The following is an 11,588-nucleotide window of genomic DNA, read 5'->3' as shown; positions in this document are numbered from 1 at the left end:
TGCATCCATGCCAATTCAAATTGCACCACGACGCTTAAATCGCCGAGGAAAATAGAAGGGAATAACCTAATCACGCGGCTTCGGGGAGGACTTTAACGGTCTAAATTCAGCTCCGTACGTGAGTATTGACTTCTTGATCCAGAGAAACAAAGCACTTCAATACTGAGCCCATGTACTCTTTCCTCGTGCCTTTCCCAGCCTACAGTCAAATCAAACCATGGGCCTCAAATTGGTTGCCCTCGGCCCTTCATCGCATCAGCTTACCAAAGCTGGAAACGTGGGCGCTTCAAATCTACAGGCTCTGTAAAATTTGCGGGCTTTGGACCTGAACAAGTCCTTAAATTACTTCGTCTGAAATTGGGGACGTAAAATTCGGAGTATTCCCTAAGATGAAAGGAAGAAAAAAATTTTCTCTCGACTTAGGAAATTACTTTTGTTATCTATCGTCGGGCAGATAGATATAGTAGTTTTTCACACCTAGAGTGAGTCATCGGAGCTTCGGCTCCCGCATCGTCAACCCGTGCTTCACACCATGTTTTGTAACCGACTTGTCGGTAGTGCACCCTATGTGTGCTTCAAATCTACAGGCTCTCTAAAATTTGTGGGCTCTCTCGAGCGCTAAGAAGGGAAAAAGGAGCAAAATTAGGTTTAGCTTCTTTTGATTAATCACGTCACGACAAGCAAATACGAACTTTATATTCAAGGGGTGCTCGTAGTATTTTTTTTTCCATTTTTAGATACGAATTCGGCCGTGATTGGTGGGCCCCCACCCTACGCAATCCCTTGATCGGCCAATGGGAGCACAAGCTGCGGATCGCTCCTTTGGCTTTGACGACGTGTGTACAGTGACAAAACCGGCTGATTACAAACTTAAACTAAGAAAGAAATTTCTGAAAGCTCGAGTCAAGAAAGCTCAGCTGCCCACCAAAATTCACTACATTCCAAAACTTCCCAATTATTAATTTTTTTTTAAGATAACAAATCGTTATGTATTGATTAATTAATTAATTGATTGGTTGGTTGGTTGGTTGGTTTTTCTCCTTCCACCGTTCGCGCTGAGCCCCTCGTTCTCAAGATGGTGTCAAAAACGAATTTGTACACGTGATTTACCTTCTCACGTGATGTGCGTGGCATTGTCCTCGACCGGCTGTTATATATATAGTTTGATACGAATTATGACTGAATTTTGTTACCTAATTGTCACTGAACTTTGGTTCAATGTGTAATACCGTTCTTAAACTTTTGATGTGTTCAATGTGCTCTTGAAACTTTTAAACACTTTCATATGGCTTATAAATTGCAATGAATATTTATCATCATTTGAGGACTACGTTAAATACAAGAAAATTCCAAGGAAGGAATTACATTGCACATTGATCCAAAGTTAATGAATCATATTGCACAAATTAAGAGTTCAAGGACGAAATTGCACATTTGGCCAAAGTTAATAGATCACATTTCTCAAATCAAGAGTTCGAGGACCACGTTGCACGTTGGATCAAAATTTATAAACCATTAGCGTTATTATCATCCCATATGTATTTACATTCTCGGGACTTCGAAGTCTTGAATTGTAGCAGATTTTCGCGGACCTTGGTTATTTTATCTTTAACCAATCTCTGGTTTCGTTCATTCAACTAAACCATATTCCAAATTTACTCTTAATGCTATGTATTGGGATCTGGAAGAAAGCAATGATCTGGCATGGATTGTTTGACCCCTTTTTCTAAGCTTTTCTTTCCTAGAACTTAAGAGGGTGCCCGTTCTTACTTAAACTGGACCGAATGGCCTTGTTGACTTTTCCTTAGGGATAACAATTCATCCTTTTATCAAATGCAAATGGTATAAGATGACTCCAACCGTTAATTCCGTATTTTTAAAGATTCGCGGCGTTTAATTCTAAACCAAAGCCCAATTTCAAACTCTGAAATTTCGAGCGAAAGTTATATTGAAGCACTATAGCTGGAAAAGGTCAATTCAATGATCGAAACAGAACTTCTAGAGCTAGAGGTCGTGATAAAGAAAAATGAACGTGCATGTGTTCCTTGGGGCAATTTATCATTATAGTCCTAAACCTATTACAATTGAGATAATTTAGTCATAATTTTTTTTTTATATTTTTGCCAATTGAGTCCTAAATTTTTTGTATTTGTATTAATTCAGTCCATCCGGTTAGAAATTACTAACATGGACTCGTCCGTCCCGCGTGGTGTGGCCGGTGTTTACGTGAATAATTCTTAATGATATTTACTTATTTTTCGAATTTATTAGTTTAGGTGATTGGCTAGAGGAAGAAGGGAAGGAAAAAAAATAGAAAGAAAAAAAAATAAAAATAAAATATATTAAAAATTATTCATGTCAATGCGAAATCCGGCCGATGGATTGAATTTGCACAAATGCAAAAGCTTTACGACTCGATTGGCAAAAAAAAAATGATGATTTAGGATCGAATTAGCACAATTGCAATAGGTTTATAACTATTTTGGTAATTTTCTTGGTCCCTTGATACGAAGCTTCTTCAAGCATGACCTTCGCTTTCAACTAGTTCCACCACGATTTTTCGGTCATGGGGGACTCGAATCGCGTACCCAAAATTCCACCCGCGTATTCGGCTTTTTTCTTTGCAAATGCCTCCCCTTGACTTTGAGTGTTAAGTTTTCTACGTAACGCGTTTCTGCAACTAGGGTCAGAGGAGATACTCTCTCTCTCTCTCTCTGAAGAAGAAGAAGGAGGAGGAGGTGGTGACGCAGGAGACGACGTCGTCCAAGTGGATGAGATCACGGCGGTTGAAAATTCATCGATCAACCGTCGGAAGCTTTTTGGATGGACGAACTCTCACGTCAGACACTAAAAAAATTTCGAATTTAATTCGAAATCGACCCAAGAAAAGGGTCGGCGAAAGTGCAGCACACCAAGAAGAAATTAAACAAAGTAATTATTCGATTTTGGAAGAAAAAAATCTGATGGGCCACTGCAAGACGACCCACCCCACGTGCCCCCCGCCCCGACCCATTTCCATGGAAGCTTCAACCCACGGGAAGGTTTCGGAGTACCACTTTTGTCCTCGCACCATCTCATTCGAAACTTCCCCGACCAGATCGAAGAAACTGATCGTGTTCTTGTCTTTGTCTCCCCCTCGTAACAGTGGTCGAATTGGCTTTTGCCAAAGATCTCACCCGTGCCGACTAAAATCCTACAAAATATTTAAGACTTTTTCGTACGATCTTTCCTGTATATTCGTATATATATGATTATGAGTGCGTTTGTTTTAGTAAAAATATTTTTTTGGGAATTGAATTTCCTGATTTTTGCTCGTTTGGCTTGTAGAGAATGACTCTAGTAAGTGGAAAATTCATGCATTCAATTGGGAAAGGGAATTCATAAATCTAAAGAGGTGAAAATACTTTTCCCAAATTACCAATCTCGAATTTTTTAATATTTTATTTTACTATTTTATTTCTATATTATTCACATTTTATGTTTCATAGCTCTTATATTTGTATATTTGTATGCTTTAATTTTGAATATTTCTCTTTTTTTCCCCCTTTTTTCTCTTCTAGTGGTTGGCCATGGCGACGGCCGGTGATCATTGCCGCAAGCGAGGACGAGCTCGCCCAAAAAGAAAAAAAAAATTAAATTTTCTTTTTGTCTTAGATAAAGTCTTGAAATCGAAATCATTTTCCGAACGAAATCCAAACATCGAAAATGTTTTCGTATCACCAAATATAGAAAAATCATGTTTCTTAAAAAACGATTTTTCCTTTTATCATCCGATTTTCTCCCATCCAAATGGACCCTTAAGTTGCAAAACCGTGTATATGAATGAGACGCCCCTTTGTCTTTTCAAGATTTCTTTTGTCCGCTGTACACGACCGGTCAAACAACGTACGCCATCCAAACGAGGAATTTCAGCAAAAGGGTTTTTTGGTTGGTGCGATGGATCATGCGTCCATCGATGTGGCAATAGAATCGAATTGGTGGTGGTTCTATTTGGACTAGCGCCCTGACTCCCACCACACATACTTGTCTAGGGTTTACGTGCGGACTGTCAAATTATTTAACTTGACTTTCCCCCCAGAGAAGTCTACGCCCAAGGCACAACTTTTCCTCGCGCACACACTTGAAATAAACAAAGGAAACAGAGGAATTTCCAAAGTTGGGATCGTTCCATGATCTTTCTCGAGCATACATAAGAAGAGAGATGAGCCTCTAAATCAAACCCTTCTTCTTCTATTTTGTGTGAGAGAGAGAGAGAGGAAACGAAAGAACAAAAAGCAACTCTTGCAAATCTCATGAACTGTGGAATCGTGTTGGGTTTCTATTGCTGGGGTTGGGAGTTCTTAACTGCCCTTCTTCTCTTCTCTTCTAATCATCTCTCTCATCCTTATTGACTACCTTCTTCTCCTTCCTTCCTTCTTTCTTCATCTCCTCTCAATCCTATAAAGAGAGATACGCCGAGAGGTTTTGCGTAGTTATTGCATATGATCATGGAGGCGAGCGGCGATTATATCACCGAGAAGAAGGGCCTGCTGCTGGAGTACGTGAGGAAGTCGACCCCCCCGCCGTTCCTGCTGAAGACGTACATGCTCGTGGAGGACCCGGCGACTGACGACGTCATATCGTGGAACGCCGAGGGCACCGCCTTTGTCGTGTGGCAGCCGGCGGAGTTCGCCAGAGATCTCCTCCCCACGCTCTTCAAGCACAGCAACTTCTCCAGCTTCGTGAGGCAGCTCAACACTTATGTGCGTAACACAAAAAGGCTCGCTTGCGTCCACTCTTTTTCAATCTTCCCGACGTATTATTATCCTTTGGAATTCCAAAGGGTTGATAATTTTTCGTGTCATGTGAATAGCCAAACTATGTTTAAACTTAAAAGTTTTTTAGCATCATGGAACATATGAATCGGAAAAAGTAAGAAAAGGCAAAAAAAAAAAAAAATTGCTTGAAGTTAAATGGGGAAGTGTAAAAATTTCATGCGTTGATTTTGTCGTGATCTTTAGTCTCGTTCTACAACACATGTTAGCTAGGCTAGTTTGACTGGGGATCTGTGTTGGATTTGAATTACCTTCAATCATCAAAGTTCAACTTTGATCATCTTTCTAGAGGTTTTAAATATAAAGTGCATATACGTATATATATATATATACGTATTTGATGTGTATATACCCATTTTGGTCACCTGAGCTAATCTGAATGCAGACTATTCAAAGCACACGTCAGCACAAGATAAGCCAGTCAAAGTCGTAACATCATCTATACTTGATAATAAATTGAACCAATGGTCTAACATCACATATACACATAGATTTTCTCTTTAGCTCGAGGAGAAATTTATCTCTAAGTTTGGATTTTTCCAGCCAAAAAATTTTTGGCGGACAAGATTGACTTCTAAGCATCCGTTCCCATTAGTCTTGCCTCTGTCTTGCCCCCCATGTACTGGAAACCCTACACGTATGATCCTGGATTATGCAGAATCATACGTAGACAGAAGTGTCGCTTTGCTTCGATTTCGTTAATTAGAAGTTCGGGTGATAATACTTGCTTCGATATGGTTTATCATGTTCGGTAATTATACCGATTTTTTCCAATCGCTTTCGTTTGTTTTTGTCATGTCATTAGGATAGCAAGAGCTGATCTGTGTAAAAATTTGCATCTTTTTCTTAAATTATAGGGCTTCCGGAAAGTAGCGACGAGCCGATGGGAGTTCTCCAACGACATGTTCCGAAAGGGGGAGAGAGAGCTTCTCTGCGAGATCCGGCGCCGGAAAGCCTGGGCGAACAAGCAGCAAAACCCGAGCTCGAACCCTTCAGCGCGAGCTCATCAGGACGCCAACAACAACAACAACCAATCCTCCGACGAAGACCAGAGGTCGTCGTCGACCTCCTCCTCGTCCGAGTACGGCAACCTCGTCCACGAGAACAAGCGACTCAAGAAGGAGAACGGGGCCCTGAGCTCCGAGCTCACCAGCATGAAGCACAAGTGCAAGGAGCTTCTCGAGCTCGTTGCAAAGTACGGGCTGCACGAGGACAGGGAGGGCGGCGGCGAAGAGGAGGAAGAGGAGGAAAACAACGGCGGCGAAGGGCTGAAGTTGTTTGGGGTGAGATTGGAGGTTAAAGGTGATGAGAGAGGGGAGAGGAAGAGGAAAGGTGCAGGTTTTAGAGAGAGCGCAAGTATTTTGCTTTCTCAGTCATGCAAGTGATGATAATTTTAAAAAGGAATATATCATCGTATTATACAGTAGCATGAGAAAATAATTACTCAGGAGAAAAAAGAAGAAGAAGGAAGGCCACTATGATTTTAAGGAAAAAAGATTAGTGGCCATAAGTTTTTTATTCAAGTGATACAAATCAGTGCATGAATGTATATATCGAAATGCGACTGTGAAAGGAGTTTCACTGATCAAGATAGATGTGTAACTTTCTGTGGCATCGAAATGAATTTTAGCATATTTCTATTGTTCCGTGCTCTAACATAGATTTTCTTCCTTTATGTGCTAGTAAATTATAAAAAGTATGGGCAAGATTTTTAGGAGAAAATTGCCAAAAAAGTTATAAGCCTATTGCAATTGTGCCAATTCATTCCTAAATATTTTTTTTAATTAAGTCCTAAATCTTTTTGTTTTTATGCCAAACTAGTCCTTCCGGCCAATTCTTCGCCGGCCCTCGCCTTTGACTGGTTCTTGGGCTCGGCAGCCAGCTAGAGGGGGAAGAAGAATAGGATAAAAAAGAGGAAAGAAAAAGACAAAAAAATTAAAAATAAAATTCAAAGAGGATAAAAAAGAGGAAAAAAAGGTTAAAAAAATTCAAAATAAAATTTAAAATTGGCCACGTCAATGCCCGCGGCATCACATCAGAAATTTTCGAGCAAAATTTAAGGGAAGAATTGAATTAACACGAATGCAAAAGGTTTAGAAATGAATTTGGGAAAAAAAAAGTTTAAGACTAGATTGGCATAAGTGCAATAAGTTTAGGATTTTTTTGGTAATTTCCCAAATTCACAAAGTTATTGGTGAAAAAAACTAGACGTGGTTTTTTTTTTTCCATTTTTCAGGTAATTTATTGATAACCTGATAATATTTTCATGGAAATTTTAATTCGTCTTTTAATTTGCAAATGAGCAACTAGTGAACTAAATCAAAGAAAATTAGGATGTGACAATGCTTAGCAAATTGTAAGCGTGAGGCCCTCTGTTTTGAGTGGACCTCTTTTCGAAGGAGTTGTTACGTATGCGATGAGCATTTTCAAGAAGCTTATGTTTTGCCATAAATCAGTGTTTGTGAAAATAAATTGAGATTTTAAGAGAAAACTTACTCGATACATTAAGTATTGCTGCGCGGAAATGTTACCTAAATAGAAAATTTCGAGAAAATTACTCATTCAGTCATAAACATTACAATTTTTTCAATATAGTATTAAACCTTTGAGTGAAATTTCAATTTAGTCTTTTAATCGATCTTCGTTGGGAATTACTCACATGACGGTCTAATTATCGCCAACCATCCTTTATGGGCACATGGCTGTATCAGCAAGGATCAGCCAGAAAGACTATATTGAAATTTGGCGAAATTAAAAAGTTCAGAACTGAATCGGTAGCCGTATAATAGATTTATGGGTGATTAGATAATTTTCTCGAAAAATTCTTGTGAAATTTCAAACGGTCGGTGATGCTTCCCTTGAATTTTTTTGGGACGGAGTGGCCAAGTGATGATTTTGGTAGGGTCTATATGTCCCTCAAAGGATCAACAAATTTCAGACCTTATCGGATAGTAAAAGACGATATTCACCTTGGCACGCGAAAAACGAGATCGACATATTTTTAAAAAGTACATAGTACTCTAGAATCAATCATAACCACTAAATATAAATAAAAAAATGATCGTAGGAATATACTCACGTGACATTTCACATATTGTGAGCTACAAAAAAATGAATAATTATTGTGGGATCCACTTTTTTAAAAATCTGCGGCCCACAACGTGCTGTTATTCTTACAGTCACAAAAAAATTGTTATAAAGCAAGAAAGTTATAAAACACGCGCCATGAAATAAATGATTATATAATTAGTCTTGGGAATTCCTAAAAAATCAATTATCCGGACATAAAATATATTTCGAAAACAATGGAAAAGAGGGGATGGAGAAGATACAGCGGCTACCTTATTTGACCCGTGAAGATGTATAGTGCGAACGTGACCTGGCAAAATGATTTTTTTTTCTCAAATAATAATAATAATAATAATAATAATAATAATAAAAATAATAAAAGAAGAATTGACAGCAGAGAGAGAGAGAGAGAGAGATGTATGCATCGCGTAAACTGTTGATCGTTGATTAAATCGAATCCCATGCAACAAATATTCCGCAAGAGCACAACGATTTCAATAGGGCATGTTAAAATCCACTTGACCAATCAAAATTTTGACTACGGGGATAGATTAACAAAAAAAAAAAAAAGAAATTCTAAACTTATTGTACGGATACCAATTCGGTGCTACACTTTTCAATTTAGTTAATTTACTCATAATCATTTTGACGATTTGTCAATGTAATCCTTTCGGCTAGATGTGTCAAAATGAGTTGAAAATATATATTCCAATTCTTATTCAATAAGATGTTTTCAATATGTGTTAGTCAAGTTTTAATAAATAGGTTGTTGATGGGTTTGATTTATAAACTTAATTATACGTGGGTTGCAGATGGGTTTAAAGGCAAATCCATGTACAACCCATTTAGCTTATGGATGTTATTCGTTGAGTCAACCGATTCATATGCCTCTCGAATAGATTTTATGTGTTATATATATTTTTATTTTTATTTTTTTATTTGTAATTGATAATTTTCTTTTTTCTTTTTCTTTTTTAAATAACAAATTAAAAGTCTGGTCGGCCGCCGCTTCTGGGTCGGGTATGGGTTGTTGGGTTGGTCATAAAAAATAAAAAAAATTAACATTTATAAGATTTAATTTTTTAAAAAAAATTGATTAATTAAGGGAGTGTTTTAGCAATATGTGTTGTGTCGGGTATGAGTCATTAGATTTGAATTGCATGGATATGGGTCGAAACGGTTAAATAGGTCAATATGAGTCCGACCATTTTCGGCCCGCCACCCGACTCATCCCTTTGATAGATCTACTTTCGGCCAATCTTGGCCGGCAACCGCCGACCCGACACCGGTTGTCCTACGTGACACGGCCGGCATTGACGTGGACAATTCTTGTAATTTTTCTTAAAATATTTTGATTTTTTTTTTGTTGTAATTCTATTGATTTTTTTATTTTCTTTTGTGTCCCAATCACATTGTTGCGTGACTCAAATAAGCACTTCTCCAACTCCAGAGAATAAATCAATGGGTCATTTTCCTATATGAATTAGTCCTTTCGATAGAAACTGGTGTATGGTTTCCTGTCAGATGTAGCTGTTCCTACGTTGATCCGTTCCATGTGAAACGCAAAGAGGGAAATGTCAAAAGGATTGATAAGGGTTGTCTCCCTCTTTCTTGCCTCGACTCGTGAAGTTTAAGATACTACTTATGGAATAATTGCCCTGGTCTTGTCTAATGGGCTCAACTAATCTTATCTTATTCAAAGTGTGATCTGAGCTTGCCAAAGACAAGGTATTCTATGATCATAAAGACAATATGCAGAATAGTTTACTTCATTTGCTTTTAAGTTAGCCAGGGCATATCACTTTCTGCTGCACTACACTTACATTGCAGGGGAAAAGTACCAAACAAGTCACGAACCTATTGTATCAGTGAGTTTGGGAGAGCCATTGGAGAATCTTTATACGACAAATGATTCGCTTCCTCTCTGTGATGATTAAAGGGTACAATCGAGATTAGGGAAACTCTAGAGCTGGTTGAGTGATTGAATAACCATCATGCCGGATTCATTAAACTAAACGGATCCAATCGATTTATATAGCCTCGTAAACGTACGCTCAATCTAATGAACCGCATAATAAGTCACGTATATAAGAAAACCCATTTTTCCTACAAGAAGGCCTCAAACCAATCTGACCAACGAGAACTCCTCCAGCAGCCCCGCAAATGTACTTAGGGCCACTGATTGGGAACAGATGTTGAATATGACGATGCGATCTAAGCTTCCCCAACAAGAGCTTTCAAACTTGCCGTTTTCCTCTCCAAATTCCAGGAGAAAAACACACGAACAATGTCAAAGCAGTCGGCAAATTTTCTCATGGGGTAGATGGCTAATTGGATCGATTTCCGTCTCAAGTGTCAACAATCTAAGCAAGAATTTGGCAGCTCAGTTTCGTGTCGTGGGCTCGGATAACCTACCGAAATGGGAGCTTCCAAAGGAAGAGAGACCCAAGTACATGCTTAACCGCATCCGTGAAGGGGAGAGAGAATGAGTCCAGCTAAAATTTTTCTCAGCCAACGACAATCTGACAAAATGATAACAACGTTGAACCCTGTTTTTTTTTTCTTTTTTTTCCCAAAGTCTCTCCAATACCTACATGGTTTCTGCCGAAAGAACTTGTGAAGTAGATAGATAGAGAGAGAGAGAGAGAGAGAGAGAGAGAGAGAGAGAGAGAGGAGGGGACCACTGGTGGATCATTTTGTCATGGAGAGTCACCGTCCACTGGGTTAAAGTTTTTCTAGCATTCACACTCGATGTAGGTGAGCCCGATATCTTTCTTTTCCTTGAAAAAGAAGCATCTGCCTCGGATGTCAAGATTGTCAACTACGTACATTCCGGAGTACTTGTTTTGTTCATTTGATTGTTGCAGTTGAGGTCGGATCTAAGTCAGCAGCTTTTTGGTAGATTGAAACTTGAGAATTAGGAATGAAGAATGTGTGGGAATTACTGTAATTTGTTGCAGGTTAGGAAAGACCATACCATGTGTCCACTCTTCTGGTCACGCGTGGAGTCTAGTCGTTCAAAAAAAAAAAAAACAATAACTCTCGTTGCCTTTTTGAACCATTCTGTCAGAGCTTAGTTATATGAAGGGACATTGGAGTAACCTCACGGAAGCAATTTAAGGTGTGAACCTGACTGGACAGTTCAGTTTCTGGAGGATAGACTTTAGCCAACTTAATTTAATTTGACTTGGAATTTATGTTTGTGCCGGGCGGGCGAGGAGACCCACGAGGGGTGTCTCTTTCCTCTCGTTTTTCTCAGTCGCTCATTTCTGTCTCCTCCGTTCACTTTCAAGATTCAAACAGAGAGTTGCTTTCTAGGCATTAGATCAGCTTCTTTCTCTGCCCGTTTCCATTCTTAGCCATGTCTCAGTCGCCCATTTCTATCTCCTCCATTCACTTTCAAGATTCAAACTGAGAGATGCTTTCTAGGCATTGGATCGGCTTCTTTCTCTGCCCGTTTCCGTTCTTTGCCATGTCTCAGTCGCCCATTTATGTCTCATCTATTCACTTTCAAGATTCAAACTGAGAGATCCTTTTGACGCGACAACATCCAAATCCCGCAAAGTCATACTCGCGCACTGTCGACATTGCCATGAATTTAGTCTGCACGTCTTAGGGCATGCATAGTAACGATTCCAATTCTCTAATTTTGTTATCTTGAACAAAAAAGAATGAGAATCGTGTTTGATAATATAATAATTCTAA

General features: G+C 38.9%; 1 protein-coding gene across 1 annotated transcript; it reads left to right on the top strand.

Moving 5' to 3' along the window:
• The first annotated feature begins 4,210 nt into the window (after window positions 1-4,210).
• LOC115734113 (heat stress transcription factor B-3) lies at window positions 4,211-6,208 on the top strand. The gene is made up of 2 exons (XM_030664699.2): window positions 4,211-4,742; window positions 5,672-6,208. The coding sequence occupies exons 1-2, from the start codon at window positions 4,482-4,484 to the stop codon at window positions 6,197-6,199; spliced, it is 789 nt and encodes a 262-aa protein (XP_030520559.2). The 5' UTR covers window positions 4,211-4,481; the 3' UTR covers window positions 6,200-6,208.
• The last annotated feature ends 5,380 nt before the right edge of the window (window positions 6,209-11,588 follow it).

The sequence above is a fragment of the Rhodamnia argentea genome, chromosome 10, assembly GCF_020921035.1.
Source record: "Rhodamnia argentea isolate NSW1041297 chromosome 10, ASM2092103v1, whole genome shotgun sequence".
Lineage (NCBI taxonomy): Eukaryota > Viridiplantae > Streptophyta > Magnoliopsida > Myrtales > Myrtaceae > Rhodamnia > Rhodamnia argentea.
This window is presented reverse-complemented; position numbering and strand designations above follow the sequence as displayed.